This window comes from Aegilops tauschii, chromosome 3 (genome assembly GCF_002575655.3).
Source record: "Aegilops tauschii subsp. strangulata cultivar AL8/78 chromosome 3, Aet v6.0, whole genome shotgun sequence".
Taxonomy (NCBI): domain Eukaryota; kingdom Viridiplantae; phylum Streptophyta; class Magnoliopsida; order Poales; family Poaceae; genus Aegilops; species Aegilops tauschii.
In genome coordinates, this window is record NC_053037.3 from 194,554,662 (window position 1) to 194,567,134 (window position 12,473).

Here is a 12,473-nt window from a genome sequence, read left to right on the forward strand (position 1 = left end):
TTCGTAGGGAGTCGGTGAGCAATCTCCTTAGCTAAATAGCCGGCCTCCCGGAGCCCCGTGATGTCCTTCTTCTTGATGGAAGAGGCCATCCACTTGCCTCCAGCTCCGGATCCGGACATGATTGGAGTGCCTTCTCGAACGAGGAAAAACTAAAGCTTGGGCGTTGGAGCTCGAGGACGGAAGGATTGGAGATGAAGAAGGGTGTGGGAAAAGGGAGAGTGTCCTTATCCCCTTATAAAGGCCGCGATTGTCAAGCGCATTCCCACTCGTCCTAAAAACTCGCCTATTCCCAAGGCAAGATGTGCCAATAGCAGCCGCGTCTCGAAATGTGGGATGGCAGATGAAAAACGGTTCGGAATTATGACCGAACAAACGCGATGTCGTGTTGTAAAAAAGCTATCAACAGATCAGATTCGTGCAAATATTATATTCTCTCTACGGTTATACCAGGTACGGATACAATCATCGCATCCGAAGACTGTCTTGGAGTTCGGAGAAAGGGGAACCCGCCTTGCAATGCCGAAGACAATCTGCGTGCCGGACTCCTCGTCATTGAAGCCAGGTTCAGGGGCTACTGAGGGAGTCCTGGACTAAGGGGTCCTCGGGCGTCCGGTCTGCTATCCATGGGCTGGACTGATGGGCTGTGAAGACATGAAGACCGAAGATCATACTCGTGTCCGGATTGGACTCTCCTTGGCGTGGAAGGCAAGCTAGGCGACCAGCTGTGAAGATTCCTTCTTATGTAACCGATCCCATGTAACCCTAGATCTCTCCGGTGTCTATATAAACCGGAGGGCATAGTCCGGATAGGACACATTCATTACCATATATACATAGGCTAGGCTTCTTGGATTTAGCCATTACGATCTCGTGGTAGATCAACTCTTGTAATACTCATATTCATCAAGGTCAATCAAGCGGGAAGTAGGGTATTCCCTCCATAGAGAGGGACCGAACCTGGGTAAACATCGTGTCCCCCGTCTCCTGTTACCATCAACCCCAGACGCACAGTTCGCGACCCCCTACCCGAGATCCGCCGGTTTTCACACCGACAGGGGGTACCCAGACCCGTCTGCCTACGGCCCAGCGCGTGGCTCCATCGACGGCCCGGCGGGGCCCAACACCAGGAATTCACGAGCAAGACCCTCGCGAGGTCCCCACCTCGCGAGGCGAATGACGACAAGGCTTCCGGAAGAGTGGTCCCCCGAGGCTGCCTCCCGAGGAGCGGATATCTCTTGTCTTGCACCCACCTCATGAGGTGTGTGATGAAGCGAGCCAGGACGACCAAGACCAGGAGGGCGCCAGCGGGCGCTTGTGTCGGTGTCAAAACCGGTGGATCTCGGGTAGGGGGTCCCGAACTGTGCGTCTGGGATCAAGGGCACCAGGAGATGGGGGACACGATGTTTACCCAGGTTCGGGCCCTCTCTATGGAGGTAATACCCTACTTCCTGCTTGATTGATCTTGATGAATATGAGTATTACAAGAGTTGATCTACCACGAGATCGTAATGGCTAAACCGTAGAAGTCTAGCCTATGTGTATATGGTAATGAATGTGTGCTATCCGGACTATGCTCTCCGGTTTATATAGACACCGAAGAGATCTAGGGTTACACGGGGTCGGTTACATAAGAAGGAATCTTTGCAGCTGGCCCCCTAGCTTGCCTTCCACGCCAAGGAGAGTCCAATCCAGACAGGAGTATGGCCTTCAGTTTTCATGTCTTCACTGCCCATCAGTCCGGCCCATGGATAACAGACCGGACGCCCGAGGACCCCTTTGTCCAGGACTCCCTCAGTAGCCCCTGAACCTGGCTTCAATGACGAGGAGTCTGGCGCGCAGATTTGTCTTCGGCATTGCAAGGCGGGTTCCTCTTTTTCCGAACTCCCAGATAGTCTTCCGACGTGATGATTGTATCCGGACCTGTTACACACCACACATAACCGCAGAGAAAATATAATATTTGCACGGATCTAATCTATTGACCGTTTCTTTACAACACGGCATTGCGTCTGTCCGGTTATGATTTCGAACCGTTTTTCTTCTGCCATCCCATGTCTCGAGACGCGGTGCTATTGGCATGTCTTGTCGAAGCAGAGATCATGTCCCCTTATTGCGGGATTCTCATCAATGCGAGCATGGGTAACCCAACCGTGCCATTTGCACAACCCTTGGGAATAGGCGAATCTTAAGGCGAGCGAGGAGGCGTTTGATGTTTGCTGCCTTTATAAGAGGATAAGGATCCCCTCTTCCTCTTCTCACGCTTTCTCTCTGTCTCCGCCTTCCCGATCTCGAGCTCCAGCGCCCAAGTTCTCATCTCCTTTCCACTCAAGCAACCATGTCCGGATCCGGTGGTCAGGGCAAGTGGATGGTCTCCTCCATCAAGGAGGAGGACATTACTGAGCTCCGAGCAGCCAGATATTTGGCGGAGGGAATCGCCCATCGCTTGCCGGCCGAGGGACAAATCGTCCCCACGCCGGAGCCCAACGAGAGGGTAGTATTCCTTCCTCATTTCTTCCGAAGTCTAGCCTATGTGTATGTGGTAATGAATGTGTGCTATCCGGACTATGCTCTCCAATTTATATAGACACCGGAGAGATCTAGGGTTACACGGGGTCGGTTACATAAGAAGGAATCTTTGCAGCTGGCCGCCTAGCTTTCCTTCCACGCCAAGGAGAGTCCAATCCAGACACGAGTATGGTCTTCGGTTTTCATGTCTTCACAGCCCATCAGTCCGGCCCATGGATAACAGACCGAACGCCTGAGGACCCCTTAGTCCAGGACTCCCTCAGCTGGAGAGGATAGTTCCCTCTTTGGTGCTAAGGAGGGAAGGACGTACGCGGGTTCCCTAGGAATCCCCTAAAGGTTTCCATTCCAGTACAACAAGACAGAGACCACTGGCTCAACAGGACGGAGGTTATCGCCGAGCCCACCACTGCGTCATGACCAGAAGATTTGCAGGTGAAGACCAACTTTAGTCAGGATAGGGTGTACTCTTGTCCCCCTTCAAAATTGGTCGTTGTGGTATCCCTTCTCGCCTAAACCATGAGGGAAGAGGACAAAGGCCAGAATAAATATAGGCTAGTCTCCACCGTAGAGAGTGATCAAATCTGGACGATCGACTCTTGAGCCCTCGAGGGGCAGTTCATCCTCATCCTCCTCGCGAGGCAATCCACCACAAAGCAGGAGTAGGGTTTTACACCGCAGGGTGGCCCAAACCTAGGTAAACCACCATGTCCCATCCTTCTTCCATCTTGCACGCGCTCGACGTAGCTTCGCTGTGAGATAGCGAGCGGCAAGCAGTGACTAAGCGAGGTTCATCGTGCGCACCCCAAAGTTTGAACCTTTCTCGAGTCCGTGGAGCCCTAATTCCGACATTTGGCGCGCCAGGTAGGGGTGCACCAAGGCCCTTTCGTTCCGTCCTCATTCTTTCTTCGCAGTCTCCATGGCTGATGCTCATCGAGTTTGTGCCGAGCGTCGTGCGGCTCGCGTCGCCATTATGGTAGCGGTGGGCCGTGATGCTTCCCGCAACTCCGTTTTTGCCGCGGCTAACGCTGCCACCGACCCTGCTGCCCACGAGCAGCAGGACTCCTCTCTGTCGCCATCCATGCAGCGCGACGGCCACACAGCCACTCCTTCTCTCACCTCGGCCACGGCTTCGTCCTCTCATGCTTGTCGCGGGCCGACGAATGCGCAGGCGGCGCTACTCATGGCGCGGGAGCTACTACGCTACAGCTCGGCCAACAAGGGCTACGACGCCTGGCTTGGCCACATCACCGAGCTCGTCAACGTCGCGGGCGAGGCCCCGACGCTCTCGCACTCGCTCTGTTCCCCGCCCCCTCGGGCATGCGACGTGGCGCATGGCGCACGCCCACCTCTTCCTCTATGCACCAACGACGTCGAGCCGCATGTGGCGCCGGCCCAGGATGAGGTGCAGCGGCCACACCACGACGCGCGTGCGCTCCTCACAGTGCCACGCCAGCACCAAGACCAAGCCGTGTAGGAAGGTGCGGCGCATGGGCGCGAGGACCGTGTTCCCCCAGTGCGTGTCCTGCCCGTGAGCGCCACGGGCTGCCGCGCTTTCACCCACGAGCAGCGCCAGGTGGTTTGGCTAGTCAAGTTCAAGCCGGAGCTGCCACCACGCTACAACAGCGTCCATGACCAGACGGAGTTCCTCCAGCTCTACTTATTGAGCATCAAGGCGGCCAACAACGACGACAAGGTCATGGCGAACTGGTTCCCTATGCCCTCAAGTATGGAGTGCACTCCTGGCTCATGCACCTCCCGGAGGGGACGATCTCCTCGTGGGACGAGCTCTACAAGCGGTTCATCACCAACTTCCAGGGCACCCGCGACCACGCTCTCACCATCAACGACCTGTGGCGCGTGAAGCAGCGCCCCGACGAAACTCTCCGCAAGTACATTCAACGCTTCACCCAGGTCCGCCTCAAGATTCCGAAGGCCTCCGGTGAAGCCATCATCTTGGTGTTCACCGAGGGCGTCACGAACGTCAAGATGAGCGAGGAGCTCGCCATCCATGACGATCTGTGTACGGTGCTGGAGATGTTCAACCTAGAAAATGCTACCTCTTGAGCTTGCATTGGTTTTTCCCTTGAAGAGGAAAGCATGATGCAGCAAAGTAGAGTAAGTATTTCCCTCAGCTTTTGAGAACCAAGGTATCAATCCAGTAGGAGAAAACGCACAAGTCACCGAATACCTGCACAAAACAAACACCAACTTGCACCCAACGCGACAAAGGGGTTGTCAATCCCTTCACAGTTATTTGCAAAGTGAGATCTGATAGAGATGGATAAACGGTAAAGTGATATTTTTGGTATTTTTAGTTTAAGGAACGGAAAGTGAAAGATTGCAAGATAGTGGGACGGCGACAGAAATTGGCAAGTTGACGGGAAACTAGTTGTAACACCCACGATGCGACTATATCTACCACGTGTCGAGGCACGACTTAGAGGCATAACCGCATAGTGGTTTTGTCGCAAGAAGGGTCATCTTCACACAATCCCATGTAATGAACGAGAATGGGATAAAGAGTTGGCTTACAATCGCCACTTGACAAGCCTCGGTCCATTCCGAGAAAGTTTGACACCCACACACGAAAGAAAATGAAAGGGGTGCACCGGGGGAGATAGGAGCGCCGGATTGCAAAACGGACAACGGGGAAAATGCTCGGATGCATGAGACGAACACGTATGCAAATGCAATGCACATGATGACATGATATGAAAATGCATGACATGACAAAATGCAAAATGAAAGACAAAACCCGACCACGGAGGGAATATCAGAACACATAGCCGAAAATGGCAAGAGTCGGAGTTACAAATATGGCAAGTTACATGCGGGGTGTTACAACACTCCACCACTACGAGAGGATCTCGTCCCGAGATCTAGGACTGAAAGAACTCCAGATATTCGGAACGGAGATGGTCCTCGCGTTCCCAGGTGGCTTCCCGGTCGGAATGGTGCGACCACTTCACTTTCAGGAATTTGATTGACTTGTTGCGAGTCTTGCGCTCAGTTTCTTCAAGAATGGCAACGGGGTGCTCATGATAAGACAAATCTTCTTGGAGGTCAATCTCTTCGAAGTTGATAGTGCGCTCAGGCGTCTTGAAGCACTTGCGGAGCTGTGACACGTGGAACACATTGTGCATGTTCGCGAAGTTGGAAGGAAGCTCAAGTTGATAGGCGAGGTCGCCTCTTTTGCCAATGATCTTGAAAGGACCCACGTATCTAGGGGCAAGCTTCCCTTTGATACCGAAGCGACGAGTGCCTTTCATTGGAGAGACGCGGAGGTAGACATGGTATCCAATCTCGAAAGCCAAATCACGATGCTTACTATCATAGTAACTCTTCTGACGTGATTGCGCGGCTTTGAGATTATCACGGATGACTTTACACATTTCTTCAGCTTCAGTGATTAAGTCATTGCCAAGAAGTTGGCGTTCACCAGTCTCTGACCAATTGAGAGGAGTACGACACTTTCTGCCATAGAGAATCTCGAATGGGGCCTTGCCCGAACTTGCTTGGAAGCTGTTGTTGTAGGAGAATTCAGCATAAGGAAGACAATCTTCCCATTTCATGCCAAAGGAAATGACACAAGCCCTGAGCATATCTTCAAGAATTTGATTGACTCGCTCGACTTGGCCACTAGTTTGAGGATGGAAAGCTGTGCTGAAGCGAATGTTAGTGCCCATGGCCTTCTGGAAGGAGTCCCAGAACTTAGAGGTAAAGATGCTTCCACGATCTGAAGAAATCAATTGTGGAATGCCGTGCAAGGAGACAATTCTGGAGGTGTATAGTTCTGCCAGCTGAGCTGCTGTGATGGATTCTTTGATTGGAAGGAAATGAGCCACTTTAGAAAGCTTGTCGATGACAATGAAGATAGCATCATTTCCGCGCTTGGACTTTGGAAAACCCGTCACGAAGTCCATTTAAATATGATCAAACTTCCATTCTGGGATAGCAAGAGGTTGGAGGAGACCAGCTGGTCATTGGTGTTCTGCTTTCACTCTTCGACAGACATCACATTCATTCACGAATTGAGCAATTTCTCGCTTCATTCGAGTCCACCAATACGACTGCTTGAGGTCATGATACATCTTCGTACTTCCAGGATGAATGGAAAGGAGAGAATTGTGCGCCTGGTTCATTATGACTTTCCTTAGATCACCTTTAGGAACGACAATCCGGTCCTCGAAGAATAAAGTGTCTCTGTCATCAATGCGATAGCACTTGTATTTGGAAAGACCCTTGTCGATACCACGTTTCACCTTCTTCACCATGGCATCAAGGAGTTGTGCCTCACGAATTTGATCTTCCAAAGTAGGAGATACTATGAGGTTGGCAAGAAAGCCTTGAGGAACAACTTGGAGATTCAGCTTACGGAAAGCTTCACAAAGATCCGGTTGAAAAGGCTTGAGAATTAAGCTGTTGCAATAAGCCTTCCTGCTTAAAGCATATGCAATGACATTAGCCTTGCCTAGAGTATATTCGATACTCGGATTGTACTCTTGAATCATTTCGACCCATCGAGTCTGCCTGAGGTTGAGGTTGGGCTGAGTGAAGATATACTTGAGACTCTTGTGATCGGTGAAAATGTCCACTTGTCTTCCCAACAAGAGATGTCTCCACGTTATTAATGCATGGACAACTGCCGCCAACTCAAGATCGTGAGTGGGGTAGTTCTTCTCGTTGGGCTTCAACTGACGAGAGGTATAGGCCACAACTTTCTTCTCTTGCATTAACACAGCACCGAGACCTTGGAGAAGCATCACAGAAAACTTCATACGGCTTTGATTCATCAGGAGGAGTCAAGACAGGAGCTGTGACTAGTTTCTCTTTGAGAGTGTTGAAAGGAACGTCACACTCAGGAGACCAGACATACTTCACATGCTTCTGGAGGAGGTTGGAAAGAGGCTTTGCAATCTTGGAGAAATTCTCAACGAATCTTCGACAATAGCTTGCAAGACCAAGAAAACTGCGAAGCTGCTTGACATTTTGAGGAGGTTCCCAATTCACAACTGCGGACACCTTCTCGGGGTTAACAGCGATGCCCTTGGCAGAGATGATGTGACCAAGGAAAAGAACTTCATCGAGCCAAAACTCACATTTGGAGAACTTCACATAGAATTGATACTCTCTGAGCTTGTCGAGCACCAATCGCAAATGTTTGGCATGGTCCTTCTTATTCTTTGAGAAGACCAAGATATCATCGAGATACACCAGGACGAATTCATTGGTATAGGGGTTGAAGATGTAATTCATCATCCGAGAGAACACTCAAGGAGCATTGACGAGGCCGAAAGACACGGCAGTATATTCATAAGAACCAAAGCTTGTTCTGAATGCTGTCTTGGGAATATCTTCTTCACGAATGCGAATCTGATGATAACCCATACGAAGGTCAAGCTTCGAGAATACTTTAGCACCTTTGAGTTGCTCAAATAGCTCATTGATGTTGGGAAGTGGATACTTGTTTTTGATTGTCTTCTTGTTCAATGGACGGTAGTCGACACAAAGTCGGTCCGTGCCATCCTTCTTCTTGACAAAAAGAACACCACAACCCCATGGAGAAGAACTCGGTCTGATCAAACCCAGACGCTCTTGTTCATCTAGCTGTTTCTTCAATTCCTTCAGCTCGTTGGGTCCAAGCTTGTATGGACGCTTGTAAACGGGTTCAGTACCAGGCTCTAGTTCGATAACGAACTCAACTGGCCGATGAGGAGGCATACCCGGAAGCTCTTCTGGAAAGACATCTTGATACTCGCAAACGACTGGAATTTGAGAGATGGCATTCAATTCGCCCTTCTCATTGAGAGAGAAAAACCGAATGGTTTCATCATGAGCGGCAAAAATAATGACATCCTCAGAAGAGTGTGTCAATTGAATTTCCCTGGCAGCACAATCAAGTTGAGCCTTGTGCTTAGAAAGCCAGTCCATCCCGAGAATAAGATCAATATCCGAGTCACCAAGAACAATTGGAGAAGACTGAAATTCATAGTCACCCATCTTGATGGAAACATCCAGAACCATCATACTAGAACTCAAACGTTTACCCGGAGAAACGACATCCATGGGTTTACTCAGATGAGAACAAGTGAATTCATCTTGGCAAAAAATGGTCTTGACATGAAGCAAAGCGATGCACCAGTATCGAAAAGAACTTTTGCGGGAATATCATTAACTGGAAGATTACCCATTATCACATCAGTAGATTCCTCCGCTTGAGCTGCATTCATCATGTTCACCTTTGCAGACTTTGGATTATGCTTGACCACTGCATTGCTGGAAGTTCTGACAGGAGGAGGAGGAGGAAGATGCCTTTGGTTGAAGCACTTGTTAGCATAGTGGCCTTTCTGCTGACATTTGTTGCAAGTCACCTCTGAGAGTGGACGGTGATAAGGAGCATTGGACTTTGGAGCTTGATTCTGAGACTTGTTCTGATAGCCAGAGTTGGAAGAGTTGGAAGAACCATGGCCACCTTTGTTCTTCTGCTGGTAAGGCTGACGAAACGGAGGAGGAGGAGGCAACCAGAACTTCTGTTGCTTAGCTGTCACAAGTGAGGAAGAAGAAGACTGAACTGCGTCCCTGACTCTTTTCTTAGAAGCCTCACACTTGAGCTGAGCAGCCTCTTGCTTCAGTGCCATATTGTAGAATTGATCAAACTGAGTAGGCTCAACAAGAACGAGAGCTAACTGCAGATCCTCTTTAAGGCCACCTCTGAAGTGATAGATCATGCTCTTTTCATCAGGAACGTCTTGTTTAGCGAAGCGAGCAAGTTTCTGAAACTGGATGTTGTATTGATACACAGACATGTTGCCTTGCTTGAGATTGCGGAACTCCTCACGCTTGCTCTCAACAACACTTTGTGGAATGTGGTGCGCTTTGAAGTCCCGACAGAAGTCAGTCCAAGTGATCACACGACCTCCTCTGGAATCTTTGTACTATTGATACCAATCAACAGCTTGGTCCTTGAGCTGGAAAGAAGCGAACTTGACATAGTCCTCAGGCCTGACATTGCTACATTCAAAATGCTTGTTGATGTCCACGAGCCAATCATCGGCATCCGTGGCCTCGGCACAGTAGCTGAAAGACTTGGGCTGATTTGCGAGAAACTGGTTGAGTGTAGCGAAGTGAAACTGATTGTTGCCTTGACCTTGATTGCCTTGCCCTTGAGTACGTTCTTGCAAGAGTTGCAGAATCATATGAGCATTGGCGTTGGTGGCTGCCATGATTGATTGCCATGCCTCCGGAGGTGGAGGTGGTGGCGGAGGGTTCGCTTGACTCCCTTCATTGCGATCCGGATTCTGACGCGTTGGCGGAGCCATCCTGAAGAGGGTGACATCCGTAAGCATCTTGATTAGACAAATAGATGAGTAGAATCAACGGATAGAAATTGCAACATATAGTCTTCACAATAAACATTCGAACGAAGATGAACGAATGAATTCCGTAGTAAATCATCACACTTCCATAAGTTGAGAAGCCACTTGAAAAAGATATGGAATCAACATATGACTTCGAAGCAACTCCAATACTCCAATACAAAACAAAACAAGTATTGGCTTGCAGAATAAGCCGGAACAAACATATGATAGAGATTTCGTCCGAAGTTTTCGTGGTGGGGCCCACACGGGCTCAATCGTACAACACCATCATGTACAAGGCTGTGCACATGACATATGAAGCGTCCCCGAGTCGGCATAGCCATGGACTCTTTAAGACACTACGAGACCACTGTAAAATCAACCGTGTACAGGCGGACCACTAGACGTCGAACCCCAATCTCATATCATGCGTTTGTCGGAAAGATATCCTAAGGCTACTTGAATTCCCACTTATAAACTCCCGAAACTTTCTGGTTATGCAATCTGGTGTAGGGGATACAGGGGACACAAAATATATCACCCAAACTAGCAATCCCTAGATCCAGCTGTATCCATCCGTCAACACATAACCAAGAAATCTTCGGAAATCGTTTACCTCAACCTTCGAAAAACATCCGTTATACAAGTTATGGCAATACTCCCAAACTCCCGCCCCAGTACTGGGTGGCGTCGAGGTGATCTCACCAACAACTGCATAAAAGAGATTTCGATGTCGGCGAAACTCAGGTATTCCAGAACTGCAACGATAAAATTGTGACGACAACACCTCGGAGCTCAACTCCCTGGGACACTGCCACAACCCCTAAATGACAGGAGGCACCAAGAACAATGTTCTCGTCACAAAACCATCGGAACGATTCCAAGATACCCGCGTGATCCTAAATTTTTTTTAGTGAAATTTGAGGAGAGAATAGTCAAAACTTCTACGTCAGGAGACCTCACCAGAGCGACGAAGGGACTGAGGAGTAAAAAGAATCCTACTCTCCGATATATATAATCCTAAGACTCAAAACATTTTTGTTATAGACTCAACAACGCCAGCGATTCGATCAAGCAGGGGGCTCCTAAGTCGGGGATGGCTCTGATTACCAACTTGTAACGCCCACGATGCGGCTATATCTCCCACGTGTCGAGGCACGACTTAGAGGCATAACCGCATAGTGGTTTTGTCGCAAGAAGGGTCATCTTCACACAATCCCATGTAATGAACGAGAATGAGATAAAGAGTTGGCTTACAATCGCCACTTGACAAGCCTCGGTCCATTCCAAGAAAGTTTGACACCCGCACACGAAAGAAAACGAAAGGGGTGCACCGGGGGAGATAGGAGCGCCGGATTGCAAAACGGACAACGGGGAAAATGCTCGGATGCATGAGACGAACACGTATGCAAATGCAATGCACATGATGACATAATATGAAAATGCATGACATGACAAAATGCAAAACAAAAGACAAAACCCGACCACGGAGGGAATATCATAACACATAGCCGAAAATGGCAAGAGTCGGAGTTACAAATATGGCAAGTTACATGCGGGGTGTTACACTAGTATGATGTAAAATAGACCCTGGGGCCATAGGTTTCACTAGAGACTTCTCTCAAGATAGAAATTATTATGGTGGGTGAACAAATTACTGCCGAGCAATTGATAGAAAAGCGCAAAGTTATGACGATATCTAAGGCAATGATCATGAATATAGGCATCATGTCCCTGTCAAGAAGACCCAAACGATTCTGCATCTACTACTATTACTCCACACATCGACTGCTATCCAGCATGCATCTAGAGTATTAAGTTCATAAAGAATGGAGTAACGCATTAAGCAAGATGACATGATGTAGAGGAATTAACTCAAGCAATATGATGAAAACCCCATCTTTTTATCCTCGATGGCAACAATACAATACGTGCCTTGCTGCCCCTACTGTCACTGGGAAAGGACACCGCAAGATTGAACCCAAAGCTAAGCACTTCTCCCATTGCAAGAAAAACCAATCTAGTTGGCCAAACCAAATCGATAGCTCGAAGAGACTTGCAAAGATATCAAATCATGCATATAAGAATTCAGAGAAGATTCAAAAAATATTCATAGATAAGCTGATCATAAATCCACAATTCATCGGATCTCGGCAAACACACCGCAAAAGAGTATAACATCGAATAGATCTCCAAGAAGATCAAGGAGAACTTTGTATTGAGAATCAAAGAGAGAGAAGAAGCCATCTACCTACTAGCTATGGACCCGTAGGTTTGTAGTAAACTACTCACACTTACATCGGAGAGGCAACGGTGTTGATGTAGAAGCCCTCCGTGTCGGCGTTCTGGGAACGGGGGTCCCCAGACTTTCCTACCTGCGGCCCATGGCGTGGCTCCACTAGCGGCCCCGTATGGCCCATCTTCACAAGCAAACACCCAAGACCCTCGCGAGGGGCCAAGCCTCGCGAGGCGGACGACACAAGACCTCCTAGGGGGCAGCCTCACCAGGCTGGCTCGCGAGGGGCGAAGAGATCAAGGCAAGGGGAACCTCGTGAGGTTCCCGTGACGTAAGCCATGAATACCAAGGCC

At 49.2% G+C, this 12,473-nt stretch overlaps 1 protein-coding gene across 1 annotated transcript; it reads left to right on the plus strand.

The window, feature by feature from the left end:
* The first annotated feature begins 4,272 nt into the window (after positions 1-4,272).
* On the plus strand, positions 4,273-4,590 carry LOC141042838 (uncharacterized). Its single transcript, XM_073511734.1, has one exon. It carries the CDS (start codon positions 4,273-4,275, stop codon positions 4,588-4,590), a length of 318 nt encoding a protein of 105 aa, XP_073367835.1.
* The last annotated feature ends 7,883 nt before the right edge of the window (positions 4,591-12,473 follow it).

What these genes read in the sequence shown, in the direction of transcription:
- LOC141042838 (XM_073511734.1), top strand. Translation starts at nt 4,273, where the DNA reads ATGCACCTCCCGGAGGGGACGATCTCCTCGTGGGACGAGCTCTACAAG.